General features: G+C 35.3%; 1 protein-coding gene across 1 annotated transcript; it reads left to right on the plus strand.

Moving 5' to 3' along the window:
- Positions 1 to 9,941: 9,941 nt before the first annotated feature.
- LOC121976122 lies at positions 9,942 to 14,951 on the plus strand. The gene is made up of 3 exons (XM_042528128.1): positions 9,942 to 10,370; positions 12,946 to 13,183; positions 14,578 to 14,951. The coding sequence occupies exons 1-3, from the start codon at positions 10,062 to 10,064 to the stop codon at positions 14,724 to 14,726; spliced, it is 696 nt and encodes a 231-aa protein (XP_042384062.1). The 5' UTR covers positions 9,942 to 10,061; the 3' UTR covers positions 14,727 to 14,951.
- Positions 14,952 to 19,025: the final 4,074 nt, after the last annotated feature.

Genomic DNA, 19,025 nt, shown 5'->3' on the forward strand with positions numbered 1-19,025 from the left:
TCATTCTCAAGAAACATGGTATCACGAGATTCAATTTCAATTATTATGTCGTCCATATGTTCTCCTAGAAACACTTATCCTTTGGCGTGTTCAGAGTATCTGATGAAGCTACACTTCTTTCCTCATGAGCCTAACTTGTCGTACTTGTGCGAGGAATATCTAACATACGCAGCACAACCCCGTGGCCTAAGATAGCTAAGAACAGGCTACCTCCCTGCCCAAAGTTTGTATGGGGTGCTAACCATGGACTTTGTTGGAACACAATTAAGGACATAGACTGCAGTCAATAACGCATCCCCCCAATGAAAGATTGGTAAATTGGCCTGTGCCATCATGGACCTCACCATTTCCAATTGAGTCTTATTCCTTTTCTCAGTAACTCCATTCTGTTGAGGAGTAGCAGGAATAGTCAGTTGTCTTGTAATGTCTTTTTCAAAACAGAGCTCTCTAAACTGTTCAAACAGATACTCGTGCCCCCCCCCCCGATCGGTTCTGAGAGTTTTCACTCTCATGTCTAGCTGATTTTCTACCCTGCTAATAAACCTTCTGAAGCACTCTAGTGCCTCAGACTTGTGTGAGATTAGGTAGACATAACCAAAACACGTGAAATCGTCTATAAAGATAATAAAGTATGTGGCTCCATTTCGAGCTCTCACATTCATGAGTTCACAAATGTTAGAATAAACTAACTGCAATGGAGTCCTAGCCCTTATTGCTTTTCCAAATGATTTTCTTGTACTTTTGCCTTCTAGACAAAACTCACATAAGGGTAACTCGACCTTGGTTAGCTGGCCTAACACGTCATATACTGCTAACTGACCCATCCTCTCTTGCCCTATACGACCAAACATTAACATCATCCACTACACTATCAAATGTAAAGGCAATGGTAGATGTAGGATAAAACTCATGAAAAGAAATCAATTTTAATGCATATAGTCTCTCATGTACTAAATTGGAACATATCAAAGTATTGCCACACTAGATGGAAACCTTAGAGTTTTCAATTACAACACAATATCCTAACTGGTCTAGACTACGAACAGAAACTAGATTCCTCTTTGTTTCTGGAGCATATAACATGTCATGGAGATTTAGGATTTGATTATTTTGAAGCAACAACTTGCAAGTGTCAATCCCTCTCACCTCCACAAATACCTCATTTCCCACATATAGTCTTCTTGCATGTAGGCTTAAATGGTGAAATTCCACATATGCACTCCTATCACGAGCTACATGGTTTGTGGTTCTTGAGTCTACAATCCATAAAGGAGATGAGTTAGCGAACATCGCACTAGATGACACATAACTCATATCATGTAAAGAAGAAGAATATACATTTCGCTCGCTACACTCACGTGTGAAATGCTCAGGCTTACCACATACGTAGCATCGGACATTGCTCTTTACAAGCTCCTTTTTCTTGCCTTTCTGTCTCTGTCCTTTTTCATCAATCTTTACAAATGACTTCTTCTTGCCATGACCTTTGGTCTTCCTCTCATGTTTGCGCCACTTGCGCTTTGTATCTCGGAACCCCTTACTTGACTCCGCAAAGTGAGCATAACCTGAAGCAGACTTGGTCACCTCCTGGTGCTCTTCCTCGAGTTCATAATGCCTACTCACATCCATGAAAGTATGAATACTTTCAGTGTGTGTGAGATAGGTCTTAACAGTATCCCAGAAGTCAGGCAAGGACTGTATCACTCCTAATACTTGAAGCTCATTTGATATAGGCTCCCCCATATTCTTTAGAGAGGCAATCATGCTTGACATATGCATTAAATGCTGCTTCATAGTATGAACAGACTGCTTCTTATAATTTATGAATTTATAGGTCAGCATCCTCAACTTAGGAGCTGACGGGGTGCCATAATACTCTTTATGAGCATTCCAGACCGACACAGCTATAGTATACTGCTCATAAATTGAGATTAGTTCATCATGCATGCTACTAAGAAGAATTACCCTACCTTGGTCATCCTTCTTTTTCCAAGCACGATATACCTCCTGAGCCCATCTTGTCTGTGTTGTGGTACCTTCCCCGGGGTCCTGTTGGTTGCTACTCGGAAAACCTAGAGGTTCCACTGTACAAAAATTTTGTACAAAGGTCTGAACCTTTTCCTAGCTACCATGTGTTCTTTTAAATTAAATTTTGGATCGCCTGTGGAACTTAACACGTTTGATCCAAAACTTAATCTATTCGTTCTTTTAGGTTTTGACTTGGGTCTCCTGCGGAACTTAACACGTTCGACCCAAATCACCTTAAGTTATTAATTCCATTAAATATTAATTTCCATAATTGGTTCCCAGTACTGACGTGGCGAGGCACACGACCTTCTTGGATATGAGAGCAACCACCACCGACTAGACAAAACCTTTTATGGAAAGCTAATATTTAATTTCCTAAAATAACTTTAGGTTAACCGAAAAGAACAATCAAATCACAAGGATAAATAAAACAAAAGAACATAACATCGAAAAACATATTCGAAATACTAGAATTGTAAGCCTCTTGTATTTGGTATTATTTCCATAAATAACTAGTATGATGCGGAAAGGAAAAATTACTAGTTATACCTTCAAGAAAGACCTCTTGATCTTCTACCGTATTCCTCTTCTAACCTCGGACGTTGTGTGGGCAACGATCTTCCGAGATGAGAAAACACCAACCACCTTCTTCTCCTCCTAGCTAGGTTCGGCCACAATAAGGAAGCTTTACCAAGGATGAAGAACAAAACACCAACCAAGCTCCAAGAGATACAAGCTTTCTCTCCTTCTTCTTCTTCTTCTCCAAGTAGTATCTAGCCACCACAAGAGCTCCAAGGGAGATGAAGGATTCGGCCACCACAAGAGGAAGAGAGGGAGAGGATGATGGCCGGCCACAACACCAAGGAAAAGAGGAAGAGAACAATAGAAGTTGTAACCCATGAAGGCACCCCTACCCCTTCTTTTATATTCCTTGGCTTTGGCAAATAAGGAAATTTATTTATAATAAAATTTCCTTAACTTTCCTTGACAACAATTAATTAAGAAAAAATTAAATAAATTTTCCTAATTAATTGTATGTGGCCGGCCACCTCATGTAGAGCAAATAGGATAATTTTAATCAACAATTAAAACTTCCTTATTTGTCTTTGGAAATTTTTTAAAAAATAAAATTTCCTTTTAAAATCCCTTCATGGTTGATAAAAAGAAATTTTTATAATTTTAATTTTCAACATGTGAATAATTTTTCAAAGAGAAAAAATAAAATATCTTTCCAATCTATAAATAAGGAAAGAGATAATCTCTTTCTTTTAATCTTTTGTAGATCTTTTAAAGAGAGATATTTTAATTTTAATTCTCTGTAATAAATTATATCTTCCACATAATAAAAATTAAAATTAAAATTCTTTTTAATTTAATGGGGGCCGGCCACCTAAGCTTGGGTTCAAGCTAGGGCCGGCCACCCACTTGGCCGGCCCTAGCTTGAACCACAAGCTAGCTTGGCCGGCCCCCTTCTCATGGGTATGAAGGTGGGTATAAGTGGGTATAATACTCTATAAATAAGAGGCTACGATAGGGACCGAGAGGAGGAATTGGTTTTGGTCTCCCGATAAAATTAAGCATCCCGTGTTCGCCTCCGAACACACAACTTAATTTTATCAATAATAATTCATTCCACTAGAGAACTATTATTGAACTACCGCACCAATCCCAAATTATATTTTTGGGCTCCTTCTTATTATGAGTGTATTAGTCTCCCTGTGTTTAAGATGTCGAATGTCCACTAATTAAGTGAGTTACTGACAACTCATTTAATCAATATCTTAATCCAAGAATAGTACCACTCAACCTTATCGTCATGTCGGACTAAGTCCACCTGCAGGGTTTAACATGACAATCTTTATGAGCTCATCTTGAGGACATTATCAACCTAGATTACTAGGACACAATTTCCTTCTATAATCAACAACACACACTATAAGTAATATCATTTCCCAACTTATCGAGCTTATTGATTTATCGAACTAAATCTCACCCATTGATAAATTAAAGAAATAAATATCAAATATATGTGCTTGTTATTATATTAGGATTAAGAGCATACACTTCCATAATAACTGAGGTCTTTGTTCCTTTATAAAGCCAGTATAAAAGAAACGACCTCTAATGGTCCTACTCAATACACTCTAAGTGTAATAGTGTAATTATATAGTTAAGATAAACTAATACCTAATTACACTACGACCTTCCAATGGTTTGTTCCTTTCCATCTTGGTCGTGAGCTACTGTTTATAATTTATAAGGTACTGATAACAAGATCTTCTGTGTGTGACACCACACACCATGTTATCTACAATATAAATTAATTGAACAACTACATTTATCATAAATGTAGACATTTGACCAATGTGATTCTTATTTCTAAATAAATGTTTATACCAAAAGCTAGGCTTTTAGTATACATCCTAACAATCTCCCACTTATACTAAAAGACTAAGCTGCCACATCTGTTGCCATACACCTGATTCCCAACCCTTCAACATGCCTATCAAAAGCTCTTGCCTTAAGGGCCTTAGTGAAAAGATCTATAGGTCATCATCTGATGTAATCTAGGTAGCAACAACTTCTCCTCGTTTATAGGATTTCTCGTATTGGGTGGTACTTGCGCTCTATTATGTTTACTTGCCTTATAGACTCATGGTTTCTTCAAGTTTGCTACTGCACCACTATTATTACAATAAATTGTAATAATCTTTGGACAAACCAGAAATCATATCTAAGTCTATCTTGAGGTTATTGAGTCATTCAGCTTTTATGGCTACCTCAGAGGCTTGTCATATACTCAGCTTCTATGGAGGAGTCCAGATAAACACCTATGTTTATCACTCTTCCATAGTTATGACTTTACCTCCTAAAGTAAACACAAAACCCCGAGGTTGACTTACTATTGTCCCTATCCGATTGGAAATCAAAATCCGTGCAACCCACAGGGACCAAATTAACTGACTTGTAAGCTAGCATATAATCTTATGTGCCTCTAAGGTACTTCAATATATGCTTTACTGCAGTCCAATGTCCTTGTCCAGGGTTACTTTGATATCTGCTAACTATGCCCTTAGCAAAACAGATTTATGATCTCGTGCATAGCATACATTAGGCTTCCGATAGCCGAAGTATAAAGATCTGCCTTCATTTCCTCTATCTCCTTTGATGTCTTCGAAGACATCTCTTTAGATAAAGCTACTCTAAGCCCAAAAGGTAAGAAACCTTTCTTTGGAGTTCTGCATGCTTAAAACGAGCAAGGATTTTTTTTCAATATATGAAGCTTGGGATAATTAAAATATTCTTTTCTTGCGATCTCTTATTACTTTGATCTCAAGAATATATTCATTCTCCCAAGTCCTTCATATCGAATTGCTTGGACAACTATACCCTTACTTCTGACAACATTTTGATATTGTTTCCAACTACCAAAAATGTTATCTACGTATAGTACAAGAAATACCACCACGTTTCCATCACACTTTTTTTATACACAAGACTTATCCGGTTACTAAATAAATCCATAGGTCTGGATTCCTTTGATAAACCGGATGTTCCAAGACCTTGAAGCTTTGCCTCAGTCCATAGACTGATTGAGCTTGCACACGAAATGCTCTTTGCCCTTTGCAATGAACCCTTCTGGTTGCTTTGTATGGATGCTTTTTTCAAGACTTCCATTAAGGAATGCTGTCTTGACATCCACTTGCTAAATAGATAAAAGAATCCGGATAGACTTAATCATGACTACCAGTGAAAAAGTTTCCTTTTTCATCAAGCCTTGCTTTGAAAGTTTCCACCTTCCTGTCTATTCATCTTTTCCTATCGTAGACATATTTTCACCCAATGGCTTTTACACCATCTGGTGGTTCTACAAGCTTCCAGATTTGATTAGAATACATATATTCTAATTCTGTATTCATTGCTCTTTGCCAAGATGTTGCATCTTTATTTTGGAGTGTTTCATCATATTTCCGGGATCAGATTCATGTTCATTTGGGATCAAGTCCAAAAACTCTCCCAAAACATGAATCCTTTTGGTTGTTTGACAACCCTCCCACTACGATGATATACTGTCTATAATTGTGTATCAATTGTGATACGTGTTGCAGTTTCTTGTGATATTTTATCTTGTACAGTTGGTACTAGATTAGACATGTCCTTTATAATTTCTTTAAGAACAAATTTACTTATGGGCTTGTGGTTTATTACATAGTCCTTTTCTAAAAATCGATCATTGATGCTAACAATGACCTTCTGATTTTTAAGACTATAAACCTACTTTCATTTCTCTAGGATAACTTACAAACAAGTGAATTCCTGTCCAACTTATCATTGTCTCTCTTCAGCATATGTGCTGGACTACCCGAATCCGAATATGCTTCAAAATAGGCTCCAAAATAGGATTGTATCACTCCTAATACTTGAAGCTCATTTGATATGGGCTCCCCCATATTCTTTAGAGAGGCAATCATGCTTGACATATGCATTAAATGCTGCTTCATAGTATGAACAGACTGCTTCTTATAATTTATGAATTTATAGGTCAGCATCCTCAACTTAGGAGCTGACGGGGTGTCATAATACTCTTTATGAGCATTCCAGACCGACACAGCTGTAGTATACTGCTCATAAATTGAGATTAGTTCATCATGCATGCTACTAAGAAGAATTACCCTAGCTTGGTCATCCTTCTTTTTCCAAGCACGATATACCTCTTGAGAGTTGAGCCCATCTTGTCTGTGTTGTGGTACCTTCCCCGGGGTCCACCATCTCATGCTTAAGAACCTCCTCGAGTTCTTGTTCCTTGAAAATAAACTGAACCTTTCGATGCCATATTTTATAGTTATCACCATTCATCTTGTCTCCCTTCACGAGATCCAGTATGACATTCTTTGTTGCAGCCATATCTTTGTTACATAGAATAGAGAGACTTTAGTGACATTTGATGCTTAATATATTAACTTTGTGTACCCTACAAATCATCTTAATTCAAATGACTCGAATACAAATTTCAAGACGAGAGTATGAGTCAACAGACGCCATACACCACAATCTGAAATTGCCTCTCACCATTCGGGTTAAGATGTTGTACACAAGTAGTCACTTTATACTCTCAAGATAAACCTACTTGCCGTTGTGAGACCACACACCGCCAAATTCCAACAGCGTTATGTTACACTTCTCAGAGTTGAACCTCTTCATCTTACCCTGTGATATTTGGTTCAAGACAAGGTTAAGTGGTTGTCTCCCACTCTAAGTTATAAACTGAGTGTAATTTGGACAAGTGTCAAGCAATGCGTATGCTGCATAGCACTTTGTGCTGAGTACCTCTACATGCCGAGCACTACGGACCTCTGTTCCTAAGAACCGCACTTGTGTGTCGAGAACCATAGCACCACAGTTCTACCCGAGTTCTTCCCGAGCACCATGGCTCAGTCGCGTTCTCGAGCACCTGTGTTGAGAGCGCGGATGAGAAGTTTTGTGTGTGGCTGAACACACATGCCGATCATTTCTTCTCGGGCTTCCTGAACATCTCTGTGTGCCCGAACATCCTGAGAAAACTCTGCGTGCGCGATATTCAACCGGGTTCACGAATTTCTCACTCGTAGATTTGTTGATCAGTTGATGAACGAAGTGCATCAAACCAACCTGGCTCTGATACCAATGTTGGATGTGTATAAAAGTAAAACATATAATTTACTTCTACTTTACAGTAATTAAATCTTATACCTTGGTTGGTGATGCACCAATTGCCAACACTGCAAATCTTTGAAATTGTTGTGAACTCTAGCGACGGACTGCTCAAACTCGAGATGATAGTCACATATCTCGAACTATCAACGTTATGTCACAACACTTCAACCCTTAACCTAATGATGTGTGATGACACCCTTCTTTTGTTCTTCTCAACAAGATAGACTACCACTCTCTTCTTGCTTAGACTCCTCTCCTTTTCTTTCTTTTTTTTTCTCACTCACCTACTTCACACAAGAAGTATGTATTTATAGGATAAGATAAGAATAGGGGTTACTAACATTAGGGAGTTACTAACCTTCATGTAGTAATGCCTCTTAGTGGACATAGGTTACATATAGTAATGCTCCTTAGTGGACATAGGTTACATGTAGTAATGTCCCTTACTAGGTATAGGTTACTTACATGTAGTAATGCTCCTTACTGGACATAGGTTGCATGTATTAATGCCTCTTAGTGGGCATAGGTTACTAACATATAGTAATGTCCCTTAGTGGATATAGGTTACATGTAGTAATGTCCCTTAGTGGGCATAGGTTACTAACATGTAGTAATGCCCCTTAATGGACATAGGTTACATATATTAATGTCCCTTAGTGGGCATAAGTTACTTACACATAAAAAAAGGAGTCCCATATTTAATAAGTGTTTAATGGGTACCTCTTTTTTAAAAATCATCAAATGAGTACTCGGTATATTTTTTATCCCAATAATACTTTTACTTTCAACATTATTCTAACTGTTACAATGTATAACAATTACAATTAGCTACTACAACATATAACAATTATTCTGTAGTTATTATAACTTGATAAAATATAACGTTTCACTCTAATTACTATATATAAAATATTATTATATCAAAATAATTTTTATCAACTTATTTACAATTACTTAAACTATATTAAAATCATTTTAACTTGATCAAATTCACTTTAAAATTTATATACCAGCTACTTAATAGCTACTATAACAATTAATATAATGTTATAGCAGATATCTAGCTAGTCACTACAATTATGTAGCAACTAAAGTAGATGATACAACTGCTATAATAGTTAATACAACTATCAAATAGCTGAAGATGCTTTAATAATTTTATTGGGTCAACACTTCAAATTTTCATTTATTATTATTTTAAATTGATGATGCTTTGATAAATTTATATATCTTTATTTCTTTAACTATTAAATGACTATTGATTTTTTTAAAAAAATTATAGAGTTTTTAAGTAGGGTATTTAGTGAATCTAATTTTTAATAATAAATAGATGGCTTTTTTCTTAGTTCGCCTCTTCTTAATTAATCAATTTAGAATATTTGCATACTCTAAATCTTTGGAATATTTATTTTTAATAAAATTTGAATCTTAATTTTTTTTAAAAATTGTTATTATTTGAATATTTTACTCAATGAATGTTTTGCTAAGTCTTGTAATTGTCAGACTGTTGATAAATCAATGTCAGTTCAAATCTATAAGAATTAAGGGATTAGTGAATCTCGGATTGCGTAATTGTTATCCATAGAAATATTTATTTTAAGAGTATCCTTATCTATTTTTTATTTAAAAATTTTATTTTAAATTTTAGATAGAGTAGTTAAAATTTTTTTACATCAGCTATCTTATTTATTTCTTAAATTATGTATATATATTTTATTCATTTCTTAAATTATGTATGTATGAACAGTACTTCAAAACTTAAGAAGCGAATTTCATTCTCTAAATATTATAGAAGAGAGAGAAGAATAGGAAAATTGATATATGGTATATTGAAAAATAAATATTTAAATATAATAAAATAAATTTTTTATTTTAAATTATATATTTTAGACTGAGAAATTGATATGATATTTTTATATTTTAAAATTAATTTTATAAAATATCACGTCAAATATCTAATTTTGTCCGTAATAAAGATAAGATAAAACACTAATCGTGATTTATTATCGTGGGATGGATAACCGCTTGAGATGATATCATCTTTACTTAAAAAGGATTAGTGGGCCACCACGCAAAAAGGCTAGCAGGGCAGTCGGCAGATATCGACCCTCTGGCGACGCATACGGTCAACCATCGCCTACATATTGCCACGCATCAACGGAATCATTAATAACACGAAAGAGAAGCCGTGGAGAAAATAAGAGAAGCGGTGCAGGATACCTCAGGTGACGGGATCCGATCCTGTGAATCGGTGGAGCCCAGGCGAGGAGCTCTTCTGTAATAAATCTCGCTCTCTTCTCTTCCCTCTCTGTATCTGTGGCGGTGAGGTAGACGGCGACATGGCGGAGTACGGCGAGGACAAGGAGAGATCCAACGGCGTTATCGATGGCGACGAGGAAGGCGTGCGAGGCTCGATCGAGATCGAGCTCGACCCTGTCACCCCTGGCGGAGGCGAGACGCTCTACTCCGTCCTCCGCGACTTCTTTGCCGGCGTCGTTTCGCCGCCGCCGCCCGGCATCCTTCATCGGATCAAGTCATCCGCCTCTGAATCCGCACCCCGCCTTCAGGAAGCTTCTCGAAACTCGGCGAGGAACCTCTGCCTATGGACCCGCCGCGGCGGCCCAATCCGCGCCCTCTTCGTCATCTCGGTATGTCGCGCTTGTAGAGTTTGGATGCCATTAGATGGTTCACTTCGCTTTTCTTTCAGTTCTACTCTATAGAAATTTGGACGGTGTTATCTTTGATGCTTTGATAAAGCCAGAGTATTTGGTGAAAGATGAATGCTACTAAAATTCTTTGAGATTCCTTAAGCCTTTTTTCAGTAAGTATCCGAATCAAGTGTGATTATGCTTTTCAACTTTGTTCCTTCTGCATCCATGAGCAAAGGTTATGTCTAGGATGATTGCACGGAATTTAAAAATTACGCAATCTCGCTTACACCATTAGAATCCCTCTTTCTTGCAAAAATTCATTTATAAAATAAATAATTCTATAAATTTTACTTTAAAAAAGTGCTTCCATATTTGGAGTTCATTTTAACTTTTGCTGTCTGACAGTTCTCAATATACCGGGGATAAATCAACTATGGCTTTTTAGTGAAATGATGTGGCACGACATAGAAACCCTTGACATGCATAAAGCTGAACAAATAGTATACTAAAAACATTGAATTTGATCAAATCTAGTCTGCTCTCTTTGGTAAAATTGATTGAGATACAAATTTTGCACTTGATTAGCTTACTTCCAAGTATTGTACCAATGATTGACATCACCTAAATATTAGATAATCGCAGAAAGATAGACTGATATAGGAACATAAGTTTAGTATCATGAAATGTTAGGTAGCCAAAGAAAACTTCATGCTGACATTGGAAAAGTGAGGTAACAGAACATTTTCAGCTAGATTCAATTTCTAACATTAGTCAAGTATCATGAAGCTTAAAGCAATTGAAGAAAGCTTCATCCGGATATTTGAAAAAGTAAAATTAACAAATCATTTTCAGTAAGATTCAATTTCTAAACAATGAATGGGCATGCTATGCATAAAATTTAGTGAACTATAGATTATAAAGTGATGCTATGGTAACAGATCTTGTTTTACTCATAAATATTCTTTTCATCCTCTGAACAATGTTATAAATTTTGGGCATCTAGGTCAGATAATTCCTCTATGAATTAAAAAATGCTTCCTTAAATGTGTCTACAAGTGCTTCAAGAAAAATGGTTATCATGCTGTGCTTTTGAGTCATGTAAGGCACAGAAATCCTGCCAGTTGTGCAATTTCATATTCTCACTGAACTCAATCTATATCTAATTGTGAGTTCAGAGCAGCAATGCTTAAATAAACGTTGCAACAAGTTTGAAGGCTGATCTGTACCTGGTGTTAAGCTTCAGTTGGCAGAAACTAGGTTTGATGTTTAGCTGTTTTGTGAACTGTTTTTCAATTAGATTCTGGTATGTGCCCTTGTGTAAATGATGTGAAATTGGAACTTATCCAATATCCTTTCTGGTTGGGAGGTTTCTGCAATTAGCTGCAGAAATGGAGCTTGATACTGTAGCTGATATCTGCTTGAGCTAATACTTACCTGATACATGATATCTGATACTTAACTGAGCTGGAATGTTCGGCTGAATCTGTATACCTGCCATGCGAGCCATGCTTGGTCTTTTTCTTACTTCTCTTTGGCTTTTTGCTCGGCCCGAAGGCTTATTGTTGTCTTCTTGATAGATGGAGAGGTTTTATCTTGCTATGTTAAAAAAAAACTCCATAACAAATGTGCTTCCTCACATGGTTCATTACTATTTCATGGATTAAAATGTACTTTTGATTGTCAAGGGAGAACCACACCTCCACTTCTTTCAGCCCGTCATGGATGCTGCATTTATCACTTCAAACAGTACACCTAGGACCTCAAAAAGGTGTACCAGAATTTTTTTTGTCATGTCCTAGTATTCAAAATCAATTTTGTATACATCTTCATCTTGCCATGAACGATTCCATAATTTGAATTTCTACCAGTTTCTTCCATCTGTGAACCACCATCCTACTCATTCATGTTCTGCAGTTTGATAATTGTGGGCATTCAGGATGCTACCGTAGAGAAGGAAGCATAAAGTTAAAGCCTATTATTAGTTTTTGTTGTGAATTATGATATATAATGTATAAATTAAAAAAATGAAATCAAAATCAAAACCTGATTTATAAATTCAATTTCTAAGTAATGTAAATTGAAGTTTTTCTATAGATCATATACTTAATGGTTATGCATGCAAGTTACATGAAAATGTTCTCTTCTGAATTTCTAAGTTTTCATATCTTCTTATTCTAGTATTTACAACCCTTAATCTGCAATCTATGAAGTACTATAGTGATTACAATTACAATAATGCAACACCAGAAGTATCTGGTTTATGCAAATTAAAGATTTTTCATGCTTCACTCCCTTATGACAATCTTGATACTTGAGTTTCTCTATCTCTTACATAAGCAGTTTCTAATGGAAAATTGTTTTAATTGTTTTTCGTTACTCCAACCGTTTCAATAATTTTCAAATTTGCTTTGTTGATTCATTTTGTTTTGATACTCAGGACCATAAGTGAAATATACTTAATTCTGTCACATTGGTGATCTGATTATCTGAGTCTGTCGCCATAACAATTAATATGCTTAGTTCTCACATTTGCACATTGAAAACCACTTACCAACTCTTTTGTGTATGGCAGGTTGGAACAATCACTCTTTTGGCTTTAACAGGGTTGTTGATATTTTTTTGTTTCTTGGTCACTGCAACACTAAATGCTATTATTATCTCGTTACTGCTGTCCTTGGCGGCTGCTGGTGGTTTTTTGGCTATCTTCTTTGCATGCTTAACAGCGATATATATTGGAGCATTATCCTTTGCAGTTTTCATAATCTCCACAACAACCATCTCAGCCATCATAGCAGTCTTTGTAGCTACTGGTATGCAATAAATTCCTCTTAGCCTTGACTGTAAGTGTAATTTTAAAATCCTATAGGATAAACCAAACTCTTTCCACCATCACCAAATAATGTGAATTGAATAGCAAGAAAAATAGTACTGATAATTATGGAGGTTTACTTAAATGTTTTATAAATATTCTGAGGTAACTCATGCAGGAATGCTTAATAATTTTTAACTTAATTTTTTTATTCTGCAAGTCTTGGAATATTTTATAAAAAAAATAAAGTGAGGAGGGTAATGATGAGAAATTTAACAAGGGTTTTTTGAGAGTTGTTCTCCTTCTAAAGAGGACTAGACTAACCATAAAAATTCATTGATTGTAAGTTTTAAGCCACATTTTGGATTTTGATATTGTAGTGTGACACTAGTTATTGACTTTTTTTTATTGTTATATTATATTATAATATGTTATTTTGCAATGAATGTCATGTGTTTATTTACATCTTAATGTGTTTATTTACATCTTACTTCGATGGACATATATTGTTATTTACTAATGTGTTTTATTGTATTATGTATTTTCTTGAAATACGAAATTTTGTCTTGTTATTTGGTTACTTATGAGTTATCACTTATTTACTTGTGATTGTAAACTTATTAGTATTCATTAATCTATTTTATTATATTATGTTAGTCATTTTGGATGTCAATATTGACCTATTTTATTATAATATTATTTTCAAGTCTACTGCCTATGTGCTATGTAGTGGACCTACCATCTCAAATCTCTTTTAAGATATTGCATCATCAATATTCTCTTTTTTTGTGTGTGTGTGTACGCTCTATCCTAAGAATCCTAAACCCAAGAGGAATATAAGAAGAGCACAGAATTTTTAAAGTTTTTTTTTCTGTATTTCGATGATCCATTCTTTATTCTATTAGCTAGATCTTACTAATTTTGTTGTTTACTTCCGAACTTTGTTTAATTTTTTTCATTATTTTGTTTAATCTAACGTTTTTGCTTGGTTAACTAGGATGTATTTAACTTGGGTTTTTTGGTTTTTTGGTTCGTAGTCATTAAAATGGTTCTATGGATTGTTGAATCTGAAATTTGGTCAGCATTTAATAAGTTATTCAGTGGACACATTGTTTAGTTCACTGAATAGAGTTGAACACTGGCTAGAATCATTGTACTTTTGTCTCATTTCTGTGTTTGATATGTAGGAAATGTGCAACAAGCAGGAGATGTTAGCTTCAAAAGATTTTTTTGAAAAATAATATAGTTGAGTGAAGCATGATTATTTTTCTGGAACTTTTTTACTTTCTAATTACAAAATATAAAACCTATTTGTTAGCTTATGTTTCTGCCACTGGATTTTTATTCTACTCGCAATTCCGATATATAGACACTCCATGGTATAAATTGTGGCAGGATGGATTGCGTTCTTCTGGCTTGTGTGGCTTGCTGTTAAAAAAAGTTTGGACCTCACCAAGAAATCTGTGAGTATGACGAGCTCTGCTATTTCTGCATACTCAACTGCTTGGCAGGCAAAACGGGATTTAGCATCGAAAAGAGATTAACTGAAAACTGAACTTGTAAACATCCCTATCCTAGCTATGACTCTCCTTGGTTTATGCATAAAAGCTTGTAAGATAAGCACCACTTTGGTGAACTGTTTTCATACCTGCCTGTGGTGTTGCAGGTATTGCACCCAAGTTGATTGGTTGAATTTAGTAGTCACACGGTAAGAACTCTTTGTTGAGCCAAACGGTTATTGTGAATATCATAAGATGGTTGTTTTTGTATTTTGTATTCTATTGCAGTGTTAGCAGCAAAAATCTATTAATACCACTGTTAAAATACACTCCGATGTCCTCGGAGAATTCTAGGTCTTCCAAATATTTTAGAAAGCCACAGAAGGAAACAACTGACTGAAGCTGGAGCTTAAAAATTGTGGCTGTGTTATTGCATTAGAATACACTCGGGATTTATTTTTAAAATGTGAGATCACCTTCACTTCACCGGTAGATATTAACAATATAGCTAATTCAATCGATAATGTTAACAATCATCACCATATATGTATGCATAAGCAAATGTTAACAAATGGAGAGCTAAACAAATATATCTTTTTGGCTAATGTTTGTGGTCTTGGATTTGAAATTTTATTTTATTTGAAGAGTTTGATGTTGTCATGAGGAACTTATTTACCAACTAGATTTACAACAGGAGGAAGGCCGAATGGTTTTATAGATCTGTTTGATATGAACACTTTGTTGACGTTCTTATCAAGAAATTGTTGATGTTAATTGGCAAATACGAGAGTTGATTTATGGATTTCTATATCAAATTTGAGCTGATGCTCAAGTGGGGTAGACAAGATTCCAAACATAAAAATGTTGTCCACGCGGTTCAAGTTGCTAAACATAAAAAGATTCTGCTGATTTATTGACATTGATGTAGATATTGATCCTTTCTGTGCAATGATGGCTTTGATATTTGGAGAAATAATTTAAGTTAAATTGTCTTGTGATTATGTATTTGAGTATGTAAAGACTTGCATAAATACACATGAGGCTTCGGGAGCTCATGTTCAATAAGGCCGAGTGATATTATGGATGATGATTTAACATAACCAAGATGACACACTCATTGGTTTGGAGGTCCATGGAGTTTGGAGAAGGATGAGATGGAATATCCGAGGGATTGTAGGATAAGAAGTATCAAGGTAGCAAAGATGACAATTGATGGAGGTGCCCTATATAGGTAAAGACATGAAAGATGACATGTGGAGATGAACCGAGAGCTTGTGTACATCTATGGGACCGAGTAACCAAACGAGAAATGATTGAGGAGCAAAGTCAAGATGCAAAGGTAGAACTCAACTTAAAATAGCTTAATCGATAGGATGTAACTGAAAACCCTAAACATTATTCGAGGTACATTATTCGAGGTTTGTGGTTTGGATCAACTTATGTTTTTTTCCCCAATCAACTAGTGGGGAATGCAGTAAATCAATGCTAAGTCAATTAGAGAGTCGACTTAGGTTGAGGAGCAAACAAACAAAAACATTCTATTAGCAATTGATTGGGTAATCAACTTAGGTTGAGAAGTCAATTATCAGAAATATTTTATTCATGAGAGCAGATGTAGGATCCATTTGACTAATACTATGATTGAAAGCAAGAAAGATTTGTTACCGCTCAATAATGATCAATTACCAATGATTATTGTACATCGGTCGATTAATGTGTTCAAATAAGTTAGAATGATCAATGGTGGACAGTAAGGCGTATCGAAGGATCATAAAAAGAGGAGTTTGTGGGGGCTTCAATGCTGATAATCCTAGATTGTCAAAATCTATTTAAATCTTGTATTCTTATGTTTTATTCTTTATTGTAATATTTACTTGCACGAGATTTTTTTCACCTTTCGTAGTAATTGATTTAGAATGAAAAAGTTATAGCCGTTTTATAGGATAGATCCATCAATGGATCAGTGAGAATTCAAGAAAATACCAAACAACGTGTTAGTAATTATGTAATATTAATTTACATTTGTATTCCATTGTACTAATCTTGTGTGACGTTGCTAGATCAATAGCAAGTGTATTGGTAGATATTTGATTGTTGTTCACCCTTCTCTCTAATGTATCTGTCTCTATATCATACATTATAGTAAAAAGATGATTATATTTATCCTAGACATCCCTCATAGTCCGTCCTCAAGTTATATGAAGGGAGGTAAATCATGGAGTCAATTAATAGTCAACCGCCAAGTTAATTAGAGGGGGGGGGGGGATTTTTTTTCATGAGGACATGCGCCCATCAAGAATTGATATATCATACATGCTAGATTAGAGGGTTGGGGGGGGGGGGGGGGGGGGGGGTTTTTTTTCATGAGGACATGCGCCCATCAAGAATTAATATATCATACATGCTATAACAAGTGGTATCAAGTATAAAAGATGGATAAGATTAATTATGAGATTTCAATGTATGAACTTTAAATTTTGGAAAGAATTGGCGGAGCATTGGCACATGCTTACCCATGGAAGGAATCTCACCATATTTTGGGGGTATCAAAGACCTATAGATAAAGAAGAAAGAAAAATCAAAAGAAAGAATTGGATGAAAAGACAAAATACAATATATACAGAGAATAACAAGATTTTTGAATTTTTTATTGTATCTAAGGGAACTTTGGATGAGATAGAAGAGTGTGAAGATGCAAGGAGTCTTTAGAGAAAGATCTTGATCCCAAGGACAAGGAGGTTCAAATCCAAGAAGTGGAAAATGAAGAAGTTGTCAAGGTGAAGAAATTCTAAGGCCAACCATTGAGAATGTTAACGAGAACACAGCCTTCTACATTGGGACATTGGATGGGTTTAGAGTGGAGAAGCATCCCATTCCTAAAAGGATGAAGAAAAGTCCAAGATGATTGAAGAGGAGATTTTGGAAGTTCAAGCCTCAAGTACCTCCACTCAAGTCAAGATTAAAGTACACATCATATGTTTCGGGTATAATCAAAAGAGGCATTATACGAATAGGTGTTTAATTGCCATGGAGGCGAGAAAGGTAAAGGACATAAAACTCTCTCAACTTGGTGAGTTATGCTTTGTCTATTAATCCAAGTTGTAGGAAGAAAGTGAAAGCAAAGAAAAAGGAAGAATCATATCATTTACTTCACTTGCCAAGATAGAGGACACTAGCACACCAAATACCAAAAGTAAAATGTAGGGAAGAAGGAAAAGCCAAAGAGGGAATGGAAGAGAAATGGTGGTTCATGCCAAGGGAGAGCTATAAAAGTAAAGAAGAAGGTATACTCTCCTAAGATAAATTTGAATTCGAATTTAACTTCCATGTGTAGAACAATACATACTTTTTTATGCACCTACAAAAAAGTTTGGTTTCAAATATCATGATAGATTTAGGGTTAATATGCACGATATCTTTCATAGAACATTTCATAATATATATACCTTGTCTAATGTTAGGAAGGTAGAGAAAAACTTAAAAGGGAAACCCAACAAGGGTAAGCACATGACTAGGTCTAGGAATGTCCAAGGGCAATATAACAATTATAGGATAAAAAAACTAGAATTCAAAAATTAAGCTTTGAGAGAAAAGTTTGAGGACTCAAAGAAGAAGGCTTTATGTATGGGTCCAAGAAACTTAGAAACCATTCTAAGTAGGTAAAGGCCAAAGCATGATTGATCAAATTTTATAATTATGGTAGCGTTAGCCATTTAGAGTGAACAATGCCAAGGTGGCATGTGGACTTAGGAAGGTAACTAATAATGGAAGCTATAGGGAGAACTCTATGAGCCATTTGGGATCCATAGTCTTTGGATCCCAAGAAAGAAATGCTTGGGATATTAAAATGGTTCATAGGATACCCCAATATGGTTAAGAATATGTAGAAGACTCAATCCTAGGCAAAGCATGGAAATGAATTATAATTGTATGCAATGCTAAATAAATTGATGCAATGAATGTATTTTAGTTTGGAGTTGACAAATACAATGGGCTGAAATTAAAATTAGGACTTTAGGATCAAAGTTCATAGAATCATTTAGTTAACTTTGAGGAAATAATCTAAGTTGCAAATTTTTCTTTTTTACAAGTATATATGTATTGAAAAAATATCTTTGCAAAATTTAATTTTTTTTTTCAAAGGTTTGTGAAAATTTTGATGAATTTTAAAATTAACATGTTTGACAATTTCAAGAGTGCGATCAACTATTTTAGAAACAATTAATTAGGTTATCTTCAGTCGTCACTGACATAGATAGGAGTCAACTGACGCTAAGTTTAGTTAATATGGTTGGAGTCAATTGTGTAGGATCATTGGAGATGCTAGATGGGGATGAATAGACT

Source organism: Zingiber officinale, chromosome 4B (assembly GCF_018446385.1).
Source record: "Zingiber officinale cultivar Zhangliang chromosome 4B, Zo_v1.1, whole genome shotgun sequence".
NCBI classification, from domain to species: domain Eukaryota; kingdom Viridiplantae; phylum Streptophyta; class Magnoliopsida; order Zingiberales; family Zingiberaceae; genus Zingiber; species Zingiber officinale.

What these genes read in the sequence shown, in the direction of transcription:
- LOC121976122 (XM_042528128.1), top strand. Translation starts at nt 10,062, where the DNA reads ATGGCGGAGTACGGCGAGGACAAGGAGAGATCCAACGGCGTTATCGAT. An exon ending in GCGCCCTCTTCGTCATCTCG is followed by an intron (nt 10,371 to 12,945) that starts GTATGTCGCGCT and finishes TGTGTATGGCAG; the next exon opens with GTTGGAACAATCACTCTTTT. An exon ending in AGCAGTCTTTGTAGCTACTG is followed by an intron (nt 13,184 to 14,577) that starts GTATGCAATAAA and finishes AAATTGTGGCAG; the next exon opens with GATGGATTGCGTTCTTCTGG.